This window comes from Schistosoma haematobium, chromosome 1 (genome assembly GCF_000699445.3).
Source record: "Schistosoma haematobium chromosome 1, whole genome shotgun sequence".
NCBI classification, from domain to species: Eukaryota; Metazoa; Platyhelminthes; class Trematoda; order Strigeidida; family Schistosomatidae; genus Schistosoma; species Schistosoma haematobium.
In genome coordinates this window covers 75257919-75276000 of record NC_067196.1, presented here as the reverse complement: position 1 = coordinate 75276000, position 18082 = coordinate 75257919, and the positions used below count along the sequence as shown (strand labels likewise).

The 18082-nt window shown below is 33.0% G+C and overlaps 1 protein-coding gene across 2 annotated transcripts in view; it reads right to left on the bottom strand.

The window, feature by feature from the left end:
* TTLL4_1 (Tubulin polyglutamylase ttll4) overlaps positions 1–11934 on the bottom strand; it is a 34759-nt gene extending 22825 nt beyond the window's left edge. The window contains exons 1-6 of one of the 2 annotated variants that reach the window (XM_051209688.1): positions 11899–11934; positions 6973–7864; positions 5662–5803; positions 4091–4201; positions 2833–2909; positions 2596–2792 (exon numbers count right to left, since the gene is read on the bottom strand). In XM_051209688.1, coding sequence (XP_051075149.1) covers positions 2596–2792; positions 2833–2899 — 264 coding nt within the window. In that variant the 5' untranslated portion in view covers positions 2900–2909; positions 4091–4201; positions 5662–5803; positions 6973–7864; positions 11899–11934. Of the gene's footprint in view, positions 1–2595; positions 2910–4090; positions 4202–5661; positions 5804–6972; positions 7865–11898 lie in introns of both variants that reach the window. The other variant, XM_051209687.1, reaches the window with a different exon arrangement.
* Positions 11935–18082: the final 6148 nt, after the last annotated feature.

Here is an 18082-nt window from a genome sequence, read left to right as displayed (position 1 = left end):
AACAAGACGACGGCCGACACACTAAATACGAAAATTTTTTACCTAATACTTTGTTTTAAAGGAGACATAGCTAATGCTTCATTAACAAATGCACTTGGAAGATGTATTAAAAAGACGTTTAACATGGCTAAATCGCATATGACTTTCCGAACTAAGTCACCCCTTAAACAAGAAATCAAAGGTAGAATACTGATGATGAGCTCTTTCAAGTGTGTATAGCAAATTAGCCACTGTTGAGGAGCTAATAACGGTGACCCTACTCAGTGGTTACTACCTCTTTGTGTTCATGAATATGTACCAGGATGGTTAAGAAAAGGATTCACTAAATCAATCAATAAGACCATAATTTCCCAATTAGTAGAGAAAATCAGATCAAAGATTTGCAGTTCTGTATGAAGTCCAAAGCTACCTACTTAGAGAAGCAAAATTATAACTCCACTACGTAGCGGAAGCGGTCGTTATTAACTCCTTGACAGTAAATATATATGGATCTAAAGGGGCTATATTCAATCCCACTGCTGCCGTACTTATGATTTGGTTGCCCCACATCTGATATAATAATAGACCTTTACGCCTTATACAATTTCCTTTTAAGTTTATCTCCACCATCTCATATTTATGCCACACACATTCATCTTTAATTAATATGAATTTTCAATCTTAGTTTCATTTCCCTTATTACATATTTTATCCACTTAATTAGGCTAGTACCATTATTATTGTCATTATTATTAACATTATTATCTCAGTACCATATCTTCTACTATGTATTTTATTTACATGATTGCAGTCGGATATCTTACAATCAGTTTTGTCACCTCTATCCTCAGATGACCTTTTTGATTTACAGATGACTACTCTCCTTCGATATCTGTATACCTTAATTGATCCGAAAGTCTACAATCTTAGCATTTAACGATGTTTATTACAATTATTCATGAATGCTTTATTTTGGTCATTGTGACACATTTCTTATGGATTCATAAATGCAGAGGCTGATAAAGCAGTTATTGAAAACTATTGTTTGCTCAAACATTCTTTGTTTTTTTATGTGTTCTATCATCCTAATTGGTTATGTCATATTGTATGAGAATATACTTGAACTTTGTTCGTTTGGAAGTAATGATAATATTTCTGGAACCTTAAGATAAACTCGTGTTTGAATTTATATTTTGTCTAATACTTACTGACTGAGTTTTACTGGAATAATATTGCTCTGTACTATTTACATTCACATTTCAGACCAATAATTTTGGCAGTAAGTGGAGGGAGAGATTGTGCAGGATTGTAGATGTCATCGTACAAATAGTTTACATGATGACAATGGTTTCCTACTTTCAATAAAAACCTCAAAATTGTGAGCTACATAAGTGTTTAATCTCTTTCTGCTACAGTGGTCAACAAACATAGAAAACACTTCTAACTTCAAAGTTCTAAACTCTTTTGATTGACTACGAATGATGCGATGCGTCAAGAGAGAATGAAACACAGTTTGAATTACCTGAAGATAAAATAAAGTTCAGTTACATCATGTTAATTTGAATAAATCTACATGTTGTTTAATGAAAGCCTAGGTTTGGAGACAAAAATGTTTCTAAACACGCAAACATTAAACAAAGTTGTAACATAATAGACAATTTCATAGAGTTATTTAAGTACGCATATTTAAGATTTATGAAAATATTTTTAAAAGCTCTATGTGAAAGAAAAGAGGACATGAGATTTTTTGTGGTCAAGTAGAATTCATGATGGTTATCAAGAAGTTATCAGTCAGTTACTGATGATCAATGTGATGCCTGGTACTGATATGTGTTGGACTAAGTTGCCAAACCGTATAAGTAAGATAAAGCCGAATAAAAATATGAGAGGAATGAATAACAATTAGATAGAACTAGAAAGGAAGGTCCAGGACAGAGTGTGATTGAGAATGCTAGTCGGCGGCCTATGTGATATGATGGAAAGAAAAGTCAATTTCCGATTGATTTACTCATTATAAGTTTTGTTCAAGATTACTTCCGTTTTGATTCAATGTAATGATTACTCAATGTAGTATTTGTTTTCTTTTCTCGCATGATATTTTGTTCTGCATAATATGCGATATTCTTGTAATCCATTGACAGGAACTATGATCAGTATGTGATTTGTTATAACTTCGAGTATTTTTCATATATGTGATTTCATCCTAATTGTTAATCAAAATGGGTGTACAATCAATATATAAATGAATGTATTTTCTACTAGAGTCGTCGTCGTAGTGTTTTAGGGCTAATAAATCTTCACTTATACCAGTCTTTGTATTCTTACTTTCCCGTCGTGGGAATTGCAGAGGTCCCATATTCCGAGTATAAGTGATAAGCGTTTCCGACATAACAATCAGCAATGACCAGATACTAAAAGTAGTATTAAAAGAGCCAAGACAATAAGCATTCAAACGACAAATTATAACACTATGCTCTATTGGGAGTAACAGGTGTAAGTAAGCAAGTAAGTAAGTACGCTTATTACAGTCATTTAGCACATAATAAAAGCTGATTTAACTGTGAATTAAAATTCTAACTTTTCTATTCTTTATCCAATGGTTTTAGGCACACTTACTGGTTTCATAATCCATTTAGGTCGAAAATGAAATAAGGCTTCATCATTTGATGACTTTTTACTTGTAGTTTCATTATGTGTCCAAAATTCCTTCAATGATTTTAAATCTCCTGGTAAGCAAAATGTTCTTGGCACAAAATCAATTGACTTTTTACCAAAACGGGAGCGTAACTGATTTAAATTTATCCATAATTTATCTTTACGACCTAATTGAAATGAACCAGGGAAATGATTTACTTTTTGATATTCTCTTACAGGACGAAAACCGAATGGTTTTAAATGATTTCCATAATATCCAATCCATTCATTTGATTCTAAAAAATGAAATAATAAGTAATTATTAGAATAATGGTGCTATGTTTTATGGTGTAGGAGCAGGTTGGAAGAAAACTAAGGGCGGTCAGACAGAAACATGGCACAAATCCATGAAGTCACTAACAGGTGGACTGAGCCATGTTGGTAGATGTAGACTAACTGGTAGGGATCCGCGATATGATAGCAACCGATGCTTAGAGACCTTGAATGACATGGCTCAAAGTCGTTTTCAATGGCGCAGGTGTATCCATTCTTTGTGTTCTCCCCAATCCTAATCTTCCAAACTCTTCGTGTCCCCTTTTTTCGCTTTGCAAATTTATTTCACTAGATTATACTCCTTGAATAACATCTTCAAACCCTATTGTTTCCGATTACTGCTTATGCTCTTACTACCTCTACCACTATGGGATTTGAATCGACTACTGCATCTCTGTGCTAATGTGGTATGGCAACTCGAACTGATGTAAGTACGTACGGGGTTGTGCTGAACTTTTTAAAGGATTACTTTAAAGTTGCCTCCTTTGATTTATTTCGTATATATATATATATATATCAACTTCAAGGCAAAATACATCAGTTCAAAAATCTTTGACGAGTTTTATCTTTGTGCAGAGTAAAATGGAAATATCCTTAGTGTTGAACCCTAAACGTTTGTGCAAAATGGTTCAACTTTACGTAACTCAGCTTCAACTTGTTTTCTCTGAGCTTGTCGAAATAAATTTCAACATATTTATACACAACAAAATGCACCTTATGATGAAAGTATAGTTAACTTTAACCGTTATCCACTTAAACAACTATATAGTTTTTGAAATGAGTAATTTAAAATACTTAAAGGTAACCGCTTTATCAACTGTTAAAACTGATCTCCATCAGTTTTGTCTTATACACTATAATAACTGGTACAAGATTTTAACAATCTATAATATTCTTCATTTCTGCTAGATCCCTACTTTTTTAAAGGTTACGAATGGCAAAGCTTTCATTTATCATGATTATCGATTAAGAACTTAAAATAATATGTTTCAAGCACGTGAAAATGTTTATTTTCAGTAAATTAACTGATTGCCTTACTAAATAAACGGACTTTGGAACATCCATTTCAGAGTAAATTAATTTTTTAAGAAAACTGTATCAACATTAGAAAGAATATTCTTTTCATTCAAAAACAAATTCATACTTAATGTTATCCGAAAATTAGATCTTCTTAAGACACGTTTAACCACATTTGGTGTAATAGCACTGGGACGCCAGAGAAGTTGATATCTGTAAGGTTTCGGAAATTTTGGTACTAGAAGTAGATTAGATGGAAAAAAATTATATTTGAAGTTAATGACAATAGAAATTAACATTACATTGTTTTGGAATTCAATAGCTATACTGAATCACTCTGTGTACAACATATATTTATTTCAAGCAAACGATTTGGTAAAGGAAACTCCAATTTATGTCTAGTTCAAGTTATGTACAAAAAAAGGGCTATCAAATACAGTGATATGGAATCACCAAATTGACAAACTGGAAACACTTCATTTACACAATTGCATGACATGTTTTACTCCACAGCATTAAGGCATCTGTACAATCAAGGGGTATTGATTATGAATACTTCTCAATTCACAAACATCAGTAAATAAATCCTAAATAACAGAAACTCATAAACTGATTAATAATTCGCCACAAAAAAGACGAATTTTTATGACATATGAACATAAAACTATGGACGATTATAACTTACCAACTACTGTGAAGTAGTTTGATTTAAAGTAATTGTCCTTAAACCAAGCATAAACTTACCATCCAGTTTTGTTCAACAAGAACAAATATGTCGGGTTTTTTTATAATAAACTATCAGTAAGAATTATATTAAAATAAACACTAGACTATGCACTTTTATAAAACGATAATTGTGGTTTGATTAAATCTACTATTTATTTGTTTATTCATTTATTTTGATGATATCCGAATGAATGCAAATTAAAGTCTTAGAAGATTCATTGACAGAAAAATTAAAAATCTGGTATAGAAACTTTACTCGATGATCAAAGAACGTGGGTTGCATATTATGAGAATACCTGAACACTTTTATCCGATCAAATATATGTATGGCTTTTATCGCCAAGAAACATCTGACAGAGATTTTATGAAAACTAGAAATTGGTAGACGACATACTTTGAGACACATCATCAGTCAGCATCACGACAAAACAAAAAGTGATCTAATTTCGCATCAATGAAATGGAGGATTAATCACTCTATAAAACAAGTTTACTTAAGATTTCTACCGATATCTGGGGTTTAAGGCTGTTGTTGAGTGAGTTACACATTAGTATACTGACTTGATCGGCTCAATGTATGTGATGGTAATATTGCTAATCTGTGGAATTATTACATCCCAGCAACCTGTAGCATGTCTTACATTTTGGGGATGGAAGAATCAATTTATGTTCGCTTTGTGGTAAGATTTCAATGTCAACCTTTCTAATTGGAAAAATGAGGGTATCAGAATTAGGAGCGTCCTAGATATGTTTGTTAAATTCTTTGTGTATTACGAGGTAGCTTCAGTACTGTCTTAAACTCAAAACCGAAAAAAACTATAGTAGGGTATCTAGTTGCACAATGATTAATGTTTAAACACTTTCATAAATCCAAAGTGTTCAGAATGTGAATTTGCCCTGTTATATACACCTGTGGAATTTGGCCCATAGCAAAAGTTTCACTGACATATAAAATGAAACAAAGTTTACTTACCAATCTGTTTACCATCAACAAAGCGCAAAACTGATGGTGTATTGGGAAATAGGGATGCAATGACTGGTGGTAGAATTTCTTCTGGTATATTACTTAGTGGTCTTGTACATGAAACATCTGAATCCGACATATCTACTGCTGACTGTAAAAATAACAAATAAACTTAAAGAATAAAGCTCATCATTATGATGTCTAGTTAAATAATATGGTTGGTTTAATAATTAATAGCATAGTTTTGAAATATTCTTAATCGATTCGGTATAAAACATTTTCAGAGTATATTTATACATCCTTAAACTATATTTAATTATCTTTTTATAAACAATCATTTGTTGAGAATCTTGGATATATCAAATTATTTTATAACAGCTTACATCCAGTTCGTTTGTAACTATTATTTTAATGTTGTTCTGTAATATTAGACCTAAACTAGTTTTTGTGATTTTGGTTGATTTCGATGTTTGTTTATTTTCAGAAACTTCAGTGAAGCCATACGATGATATTAAAACGAATTAACATATTAGAAACAATTCTGTTCTAGATTTCAGCATAACGTATCCGCGAGATGACCACAGTTTGTTGAATAATATGGCTTAGAACTGGTTGAAATTATGAAGATTTATCTATTCTTTATTTTCCTTTAGAGCTTGAGTTTCACCATACCTTCAAAAATACCTGTATGTTTCGTATTCAGGATCTATTTTGTCAATGTTTGGTATCTCTCACTATCATTGATACTAAAATTGTTTTGACTCTTTTGACGTTGATTATTGTTAACTCAGTCTCATTGCGCTCATATGGTATAGGAACTTGTGTAAATGCACATCTTTGTACAAGATTCGCCTCACACTCACGAATGCATGATAATAAAGTGGATTGTTGGTAAAACGATAGAATTCGATAGTTTTCTCTAGACTCGATAAAAGTTTCACCATCAGGTTACATAACACAGTTACTGAATAAGCTACATGTTCTAACAAGTAAAATGTAGAATGGTTCTTTTTTTCAAAGATTGACGAATCAGTCTATAAAATAACAACTGTAAAATGCAACACCAAATAAAGTATAGTAAAGAATTCATGAACAAAACTGACTTGAAATAAACTATTATATCTAACAGTCTTAAACATGTTTTACTAATTTTATTGAGGTAATAGTAATGTATGAAATGTTTTTAAACTGGTTACAAGCTTAACAATTTTTGCTAAATTGGATCCATCTTAATAGACTGATAATTCAACAGATATTTTAAAAAAATACAGGAAATCATAATAAGAAGTAAGTGTATATGGTTACATATAAGCTGCTTACTTCATTATCATCTATCGTCACTGTATCATCTTCTAAACACTCTAGCTCTTGATCATTATCACTTTGATCTGATATCTGGTCAACATTTTTGTCTTTTCCTACTGATACATCATACTGATGTGGATTATGTAAAATATTCTCATTAATTAAAGTAAATTCCTCTTTTTCTTTTGGATATTGAGTACATGATTCAAAAGATTTAAGCGGAAAATTACGTTTGCCACTAGTTTTATTCATTTGATTTGTTTGAATATATTTATCTTTAGAATAATTATAATTATCTTGTGTTGATATGGGAAAATTTATTTCATTTTCTAAAAATTGCTTATTATTTGATTGTTGTAAACATTTCGATTTAATACACGTTTGTTGACATGGTTTCGTGTTTTTTGAAGATAATTTTATCTGATTTGACTTTTGTAAATTATTGGATGCTTTCTTTGTAAATTTACTATCGTTTATAGAACGTCTATTCGTACGTATCATGAGACTATTTCTAGGTGATGATACAGACGATGGAAATGATGATGTTGATGACGAGGATGATAAAGATATTTCTGAATATTCATCTGTTTCACGAATTTCATGTTTTAATGATAATTGTTCTAGGCGAGCAGTTAGTTCTTGAGTAAACTGTTGTCTTGTGATTGACTTTTTCGTAGATTTAAATCCAGTATACATTGCTTTGTCTTTTTGAAATGTCATGATTTAAAATATCTTTATATGCCTCATATTACTTTCACTTGAAAGATGTAGATAGGAAATATGATGACAATATCAACGTACCAAGAAATTTTTTTTAGGTACATAAAAACAAATTGGTGGGAAATCTAACTGAGTATTTGTTCAGTGTTCTATGTTCGTAACATTTTACAAACTATAAATAAAATTCCTGAAATTAAAACCCCAAAATCTCATTAAAAGTTTGCTGAATAAAGACAGGTAATTCATCAATCGTGAAAATAATGAACACCCTTTGATGTCAGTACAACAGTAATAAAAAACATTTCATGGAATTACATTTTATGAACATTTACTTTTATAGTTAACAGGAGATTTTTCTTAGAATATATCTGCTCAGGTCATTATCGTAAAGTACTGAAGTCACAATATATGAGGTTATCGTTTGTTGTTAAGAGCCTTTTAAAGATGTGCATATACTTACTTACGCAGGGGCATAGGTCGCCCACCAGCACTCTCCATCCAATCCTGTCCTGGGCATTTATAAGATGCATTTCTTAAATTACCCAAGATTATGGTAGTATATTACTGACAATGTTTGGTAATGAACATGAAATGTAGTTATTTATAGCAACTAAGGTCTAACTGGGTTTACGTAATACCTTGTATTACGTAACTATAACCATTTATTCCGATTTTGTATGATCTGTTCAATTTCTAGCAATCTTGACACCAATATTAATATTGTTTTTTAGTTGGCTACGTTTGTTTAGATATTGATTTTTGCAGCTATTCTAAAATATAAAATGTCCCGTTTTGTGATTAATAAATATTTGTACTATATACTATCCTTTTAATTGTCATCATATCGATATTGATTTTGTATTTAAGGACAAATATGAAACAATAATATTAACTGCTAGCTAAGACTGAAATATCAAATACAGTTAATAATCCAAAAAAATCAGAAACAGTCCTCATTACTTATCAAATAGATCACAATGTTTGCCAAACTACTCTCAGATGAATTTGTACTACATTTAGAATGTTAAACATTGTTACCACTTACAAGATAATTATAATAATATCTAGCAAAAGATAATATACGGAAGGCCGCAAATGCAAATGTAAGGTGGACGTCTGGTAGGCGACCGTATTGTTCAGGTTTGTTCATTATATCATCAAAATAAAATTTGAAAGATGTGGTTTGGTTTACTTAACAAAGTTCCATAGTAATTTTTAATGGAATTAAAATACTTTTAAGTAGTTTATAGCACCCCATATTGACAGCTAGCTTTCATGTTTTTTCCACCATATTTAGGATACATTTTTCTATTGTTGAGTGTGATCCATAAAACGCGTTACTGAAACAGACTATTAAACTGCTTAAACCAACCGTTGAGTTTGCATATACTCTGCGCAAAACAAAATTTGTTTACATTTCCAACAGAATGACACTTCATTTTGATTATTATTATTTTAGAATAGGTTCTTGTTCAACAGCCAATTGAATGAACGAAAGTGCTATTTACTAACCTTATACGCTACAGAAACGGTTCAACATCTCATGACGTACATGGTAGGCCTTCTTTTAAACTTCGTTATCGGGAAATGTTATTGTTGGGATATTCAGGAAAATATCCCAAAAATTATCCTGTTAAGCCTAATCCTATCCTTGGACATGAAATGGTATCATCTTATTGGTCAATATTTATTTAACGTGTTATTTTCCTGTTGGCCATTATTGTACAATGTTATCTTCTATTTTATGGTACGTTGTGGACTGATTGACTGGTATATAAACAAAGTATGTTTGAAATATAATGATTCATATATCCGAGGCTGTGACTTGCGTTCTGGACTCAATTGACTGGGCTAGACAGGGAAGCGAGACCAATCAGAACCCTAGGTCGTTCTACGTGTTTGCGCGTCTTTGGTCCGATCAATAATTCGCTACCCTTAATCAGCATTATTTTCACAGTTATAACAGTTATTTACCATGAAAAGCTGATAGCTAACCATATATAAAGGCTTTACGAGCATGTCATACTCGGTGCAGAGTCCTTGTACTGCTTTAATAACATAGACCATTAAAAACTTGGTGCTTTTTAACCATGTTTTATGCTTTATTGCATATTGTTTCATATTCTAAATGCACAGATCCAGATGAAAATTTACTCCAATAGCAATGAGGAAGATATTTTGCTATTAAGGAATGTCCAGTAATTCAGTAATTGATAATAAAAATCACTGTTCTAGGAAAGATTTAAATAACTGGCTTAATGATATTGGATGCCGTCAACTATTTATATGAACATTGGGGATACAAATGTTGATAGCTATAGCACTGAAAAAGCGTCAGTGTCCGTAGTCTTGTCTCATAATTAACTAGAAGTTACAGTCAGTCACGACTTAAAGACCACTGCACACTGCTATGTGGTTTCAACTAAAGGATTCAAAAACCCAAAAGCACCAAGATGGACATTTCCCATGTTGCCCACGAATATGCTCAACACAGTATACACAATTTAGTCAGACCATAACTTATATACTGAAATTAGGCTGCAAGTCACTGTTTAAATTGTGACTCGAATATCTTCGAAAATGTGCAGAAATCAGCTGCCCGTGCAATGTCATTAGTATCAGGTTTACCAAATATAGAGAAAGCCGAGAAGTTAGACCTTTCTCGTTTTTCCTACCGCAGATTCAGAGGTGATCTGATTTTGATGTATGAAGTAATATGAAATAATTCGGACCCGATGTATCTTCTTTTTTATCCCCACCTGATCAGGACAACTCATATGACATAACAAGTAAGTTTGCAGGTCAGGAACGAGCAAAAAATCCGTGGGGTACAGGTTTTCAGACAAGGTCATCAATACCTGGAACCTATTACCTGAATAAGTAGTGTCTGAATCTTTAACTGATTTATTCAAAAGATGACAAGACACTCACAAAACTCACTACAAGAGGACAAAAACGGAATATGGTATTGAGGATTGAAAACCGGGGACTGAGTCTGAATCTGACCATCTACCAGAATTATAATTCAGAGAATGAGTAGTCAGATAATAAAGATTCTTGATTTTAATGATCACTTAGTTCACAGAAGACATATAAACCAACCGGTGACCAATGGGACAGGCGATTTCAACTTTGATTCCGATTATGTTTAGAATTATTCTGAATTCTGTAAATAATTTCCAATCACAAATAGATAAAATCTGGTTTTAATGGGTCCATTACTATTAATGACTCTTAAGGCAACCTCGAATTTTAGATGAATGGAAATCAGTGTTGAAAAACCGAGATTTTAAAAAATCGCAAATAAAGCAAAACAACATTAGAGACACATTAGCAAATATCCGTGAGCAGGTGTGACGAATAAACATTTACCACATGATTAAATATTATATGATGCGTTTAAACTAATTATAGCAGTATAATAAACTTTCATTTTGAATACATCAAATTTAAGTATTCCCTTGTGACATGTTGAAGTACTAGACTAATTGGGATTAATAGTAATTCGCTAGATTGTTTCGAATTCATATAATCACAGTAGCTGGATATTTTGTTGAGATATCATTTTTAAAAAGTCATTACCCTGAAGCTTCAAAAGTCATTAAGTATTATGCTTGCTCAGACATTACGTAAATATTGAATTTATGATGAACAACCCTAATCTTCCTACTCTGAGGAAACTTTTGTCCATTTTGAAAACTTCTGATGAAAAAGCTTCGAAAAACTTAGGGAAGGTTGAGAGGTAATGGTGCGAATTCTTCACGAGCTTCCCAGGACTGTGAAAAATCTTTAAAATGTTTGGGAAAAATTTGTGTTTTCCTCATCATTTCACCTGAAGGTTATAATACTTTCACGTGTTTCCAAAATTTTTAAAAAACTTTGAAGAAAAACACCAAACTCCTTACAAATTTAGAGTAAACTTCAACATCCCATTGCAGAACGGGACTCCAGGATATAGTTAAAGTTTTCACTCGAATGTTTCTACATTTTTGTCACACTATTCTTAAAACTAACAAAACATAGTTCAAAACGGTTACACATCTCTTTGTGTCCTCCCATCAGTTGAAAAGCTTGGAATATTTATATAAACATAAGTTATTCCTTGTTTATATATGTGCATATATATGAAAAATCACTGAAAGTAAAATGTGAAATATTGTGTAAAAACTGTTTTAAATGTCATACAAGTGCTCATTTTATTTGTAAAATCAATAGAATTACCGGTTCTAACACGTACGCGAAAAACACCTAACGCACATCGGGCCAAGGTCAAATTTAAAATGTGAGTAGCATTGAAGGCCGGCAATCAGCTGTGACCTTAATTGGTGTTTCTAACATCTATTTCAAAGTAACTGAAACAGTGATGTAGTTTGTGAAACTTCTTCGGAAAAAAGCTTTCCGCCTTTATCACGAATAATATCAATTTTTCAATCATAAGTGATCAAATCTTTTGCTGCAACTGATGACTAGATGGTCGACTCAGACAAAACAGCGGAGTGCCATGAAGTCACTTCCTGATGTCATACAGTCAAAACCTCAGCCGTCAACTCGCTGGATAGTTTCAAAGAAATAAACACTGACTTTCTTGAACAAACAAATTTTGTCGATGTTAATATTTCAAAAAAGAAATTGCAGTATCATCACCACAATTAATGTGATAGCAAATTTAGTGGAACGTGACAAATCAACGTGCAATAGTCTATGAAATTTTCTCGCACACTGATTACAGAACAACAAAGCTTCTATGGATTACCTGCTTAAAAACGGAATGCAGTGTATTTTTAAATAAAGAGATATTTTGGGACAGTAAAACAGTCGTTCCTGAATACTTCTAAACAGTCTTTTTGCATGAATCCTCTCTAGACAAACGACTAGCTGAGGGAGACATGTCACCCAATCAGTGATCTTATATCAGTATGGTGAAATAAATGTACTGTACTGGGCTGTAATTCCTCTCACTATGATATTCAAGGTGTCATGTAACCAGATTGGATTGTCTGAAAAGCAGGGGATTTGACTGTCACTCAACATTACAATACAAAATCAAGCCAAATTTCACGTCAACGGTTTCAGTTTCGTAGTCGAAATATTATAAATAACTACCAAGAAAGCCATGAGACTTATCGCGAAACCCTTCATCAATAAGCAACATGGTCTCAGAAAGCTGTTTACTTGCACAAGAACCACTTATTGATAGGAGAAAGATGGACGGAGTCTGGATGACAGTTGGAAGTATTCGAATTAATGTGCTAACTAAGAACCTCCGGAATGGTGCAAATTAAGGTATGTAAAACTAGATACATAAGTATGAAAGTTTTATTTTCTAAATTTGTATTCCTTGGTCAATCAAGTAGATATGAATCATTAGTTCATACAAACAGAATAATCTCCACGGCCTGAATGGTAAGCCAAACTTCTGTGACCTTATGTACTAGTCTTCTTTAGTTTCGTCCTGTGTCCTTTCGGCTGTATATTGGATATAGATTTTTAATGTTCTCGGACTTATCCATTATTATTAGAATTAACAAGGGAACTTAGAACCAACTCACTTAGGTATTCATGACATATACGGTTATTGTGACTGGCTTGCATGTGAACGATAGATTTATTGACCTGATTTATCAGAGCATTGATATGTTGTGGAAAAGGAATTCTTGTACGAAGTTTTTCTGTTCAAACAGTTTCATCATTCTTTCTTTTGCGAACGGCCTCGTTATTCTGTGCCAAAAGACTTTATCTAATCTTCCCTCCGGATTTTTGGATAGTATATGACTTAGAATCACTCAGCATAATATAATCTGAACTACATGGTTTATCACCACTAGTGGCAAAATGAACAGTAGCTCTGTATAATTATGGTCCGCTGTGATATTAGCACTGCTCTAATGATAGACCTAATCCTAAAATTGTAGATTTGTCGTGATATAACTCCTTAATCTATAAGGTCTTATATGAAATTCACATCATCGTCTACATCAACTCATTGTATCGTAACAATCACCAATAGATGTCAAAGAACAAGCTTAGGCTATAAATAGAACAATATATTTATTACGAATAAAAGATATAAGATTCAGCAGGGTACACGCCTGCAAGGTCGAGCCATGTCATCCGATCAACCTGAATAAATTCAACTCCTTCTCCCCACCTTCTCCACCGTCGGGTTTTTCTCCGCGTTAAATATTGAATATCTAGTTTCCCGGTTGTCTCATGCTCAGCGCTGAGGATTGTATGTTTAGGGCCCAATGCCGCTACACATCTACGGACTGACTTCATGTGTCCTAATTTACAACACAAGCATTTAGCATGACAAAAGACACATGAGTTGCCTAAGCGAAATTTTACCACAGGACAAGCATCTACAAAACCTGTCCTATCGTCCTTAAGCTGCTTCGCTCTCCCTCAGCGAACTTCTATCCACGTTTCCACGAAAACGAGTATTATCATTATTTAAATGATACTTGTTTAAGCACGATGGGATTAGGAGAATCAAGTGGTGTAATAGAATTTCGGATGTTATGGAAGCCATGTTAACGCAGTTATGACATCTTGAAAAGAACGCTTTTGCATTTGCATGAGTTCTCTTTCCAAATTTGGTATACCAAACCTGCGACTGATCGATTATTCAGTTGTACATGAAGTTGATCAGCAAAATTACACTTGGCGGCTTGTTTCTACAACCCAAGAATACATTCTGCAACCTTATGATTGTTCTGACGAACCAATTTATAAAATTCTGTCCCTTCACGACATTCGAAATAAAAGCACTTTACATTATTCGGTATTAGTTCTTTTAGTAGTGCAATATTCTTTTCTGGGAATGCTAAAGATTTTATTAAACCGTAAGCATCCTCTCCGACGAATGTGAGGAAATGAGCGAAAACTTTGTCATTCCTGAAATTTTTCCTCGTCATACTCCAGACCTTAAACCCAAAGATACCAAAGTATTCTGAGTTTGATAACGCCTTAACCAGTAACAACATTGCAATCGAGGTTTACCAACACATTTAAGTCAGAAGTCAGAAATAAGGGAGTTCGAAGGTATATTTTCTTGAATTAATGTACGGACTAGGAATCCCAGAAAAAGCATAATTTAGATCAAAGAGAACTAGGTGAACACAAGCGAACGTATTGTATTTGAAATTCGAAATTGGGGAGAGATCAAGGACAAAGGCATATAAACAACACAACTGCGGCAGCTAAAATGCGAATTCTAAAATTCTGCAATCAATTTTATCTTTTCGCCTTAGGTCCATTATTTGTCTATCCGACTCTGTATTGTATGTGCACTCTGTATGATCTAGTATCAAATTGAAAGACTGGAATTATAACGGACTCGTCTGGTTCCTGGAATTGTATACGACCACTGATATCTACCATAGACTTTTTTAAAGATCATTCACTCACACGAAATAATGCTCTGCACTAAACACTTTCCCCACAATAAGCAGATGAATAATAAGGACAAGTAACATTTGATATTACATCAGGGTTATTTCCGGATAAATGTAAGGGAATGGGCCACAACAATGGCATCCTCAACATTTTCCCTCGTCATAGTCCGGATCCATTCCATATAATTTTCAAAAGCATCAAAATTCGAATGCATGACCAATTGGTCCATCACAGGCACCATCGTGACGCCTATATGATGATAAGGAGCATTTGAAATATGATCTAGGAATCCCCGAAATAGCGTACTTTAAATAAAACAGAACTATGTGATCACAGTCAGAAGTATTATATTAAGGATTGGAAATCATGCAGCAAATCAAGTACAAGGGAATCATTGGTTCATAAAAACACTACAATTTGATAGGCTTTCGATATATCGGAAAGTGATTACTCTAAGCTAGCTCATGGTCGTCGAATATGTGAAGCATGTTGTACTCACTCGTGATCTCGTGTGGATTTGTCATTGAGTGCTTTTAGCTAAGTGAGTTCAATAAAACTAATACGGTCATCATCAAATATCGAAGACTTACAGAGCTACTGATTCTGGCGATTTATTTACCGCTCCAAACCTTTCCATTTAGTCTTCGAAAGCTTCAGAATTTGAATGTATATCCAAGTTTTCAATCATAGACTTCATTGTAACGCCAATAGGATGATCAGAAGAATTCGAATTATTGTTCTAACTAAGAATTCCCGAATTGGTGCAATTTAAGCCAGGCACAACCAGATGAGCACAAATGGACGTATTGTGTTTGGATTTCGTAATCAGCGAGCAATCAAGTATGTAGGAATCATTGGTTAATGCAAATACCACAGTTTGCTGATAGAAAAAGTCCAGTGGACGTTGTCTACTTTAATTCTAGTACATAATTTAGTTGGATGCCGCACATAAGTCTAGAAATTCTGTGACATCTATTGAAGTGAATCAAATATGTCCTTATAGCTTGTTGACAGATAGTGAGAATAAATTTTCAATGTTCTCATGTAAACCAATGTTAAGTCAAGTAGGGAAAATTTCTGTTCGAGGTCTTTTACTTTATATACTGAGGGCAGTTTGTTATATCCTAAATTCCTGCTCTGACCTTTTTAGAGTTTGATTAATTAATAAGTTGACAACTTACATACAAAAAACACTAAAATTCAAAATTCTAGCTAGCTAAAATTTATTTGATTATAGCAAACTACTAATGAGCTATTCTTTTTAATGATTATTACAGAAGGTTTGATGTGAAACTTCAACACAGAGGCTTTCAAATTTTAAGTGCTAAACATCGAACAAAAGGCAGGATAGAAATTAAATGTTCCATTTCAAAGTTACAAATGAACTAGTCATGATAATATTTTACGGTAATTTAACTAATATGAATTTCTCTCGTAAATCAGCTATCTGTTTAATTCCAGATTTCTGAAGTTTGTCACATTCTACGAGACTTAAGTTATTAAACATTGTCACTTTACCTGACATAAGATTAAGAGGTCATTAAATTGTGGCTAATCAAGTTTAGATCTGAAATAACTCTTCTTTCCTTTTGCACCATGTAAGAGCAACTGAAAGGACATAACAAACGGGTTCAGAGGACTAGGATGAACGCAATACGAATGGTATACAGGTTTATTTACTCTTGAAACTTACCACAGGAAGAAGTGGTGTCCACACTTTAAGGTGACCTAATGAACAGAAGATTAGACACTCACAAGAGCCTACTTGAAAAAAGTTCACACAGAACGTTGACCTTCTGTTCTTAGTACACAGGTATGAATATAAGCCTACTTCTTACTGTCTCGAGTTGTAAGGATAGAAACGAAGCCTATTGTACAAAATATTTTTCCTCTATTACTTTACACTTTAGAAATGCATCCGTTATAACAATTGGAAACTGAATCGCAAACCCAGGATTCCCAAGGTAATGCAATTTAAAGGCAATTAGAATTAGATGAGCACAACTGGATGTATTATATTTAGAATTCGTAATATACTCACAAACAAGTACAAAAGTATCATCACTTAATACCAATTCTCCACACATTCAGATTGGTAACCTAGTTTTTCTTGAGAGTGGCTTGAAACGTCAGAAATTTCAATTGTTTTTATTCATTTGGATGTTACAAATGCATTATTCCCATTAATAAATTTAATAAATGTTATTTCTTCTTATTTTAGTTCTGAGGAAATCCAATATCGCTCTAAATGTGTTAAGAATAGGCACGGTTACCACGTCTTCTGGTCAATTATTGCATTTATTCACATGAAGAATAACCGGATAAATTACATTCACTACATTTTTTGTTATTAGTAGCAGAAAAATAGGTAGCATGAATATTCAAGCAGGTTTCTAAAAACCAAATGACTTCACAACATTAGTTTCTGGGTCTCCTTTAATGAAATGTACCAAAAACATTTGAAGTACTCAGAAACGATTAACTAGTGGGTTATAATTGAATCATAGACATGATATCCCAGCTGTCTAGTTGTTGGAGGATATGTATTCCAAGACACTCAATACTTTGAGATAAATAAAAGGCATATTCCTTCGCCCTGCTAGTTCTATTCAAGCACTTTATGAAGCTAGTATTTAATACCAAGTTGACTCCTGGTACGAAGTGATGTAAATTCATTTTTCTTAGACTACCGCATTTTATATAGCAATTGAAACATGTAATAAAAGTGCCTGAAGCGAAAAATATTCTACTTTCTTCAACGTAAACAGTGTATTAACAGGAAGGTTGTCAACCAACAGATAGTATGTCAATGAAAGAATACTGTAATATTCTGTAAGATAATAACTTGCTTACAACATTATATTATCTGTTAATACTGTGATGATAAAGATTGATACATGTTATATATAATGAAAAGAGCAAGAACAAACATTCTAGCAGAATAGCATGAATTCATTTTGATTTCGTTGGTTCTCGTCAGCTGCTTACAACCTGTGATATTTAAAATCAT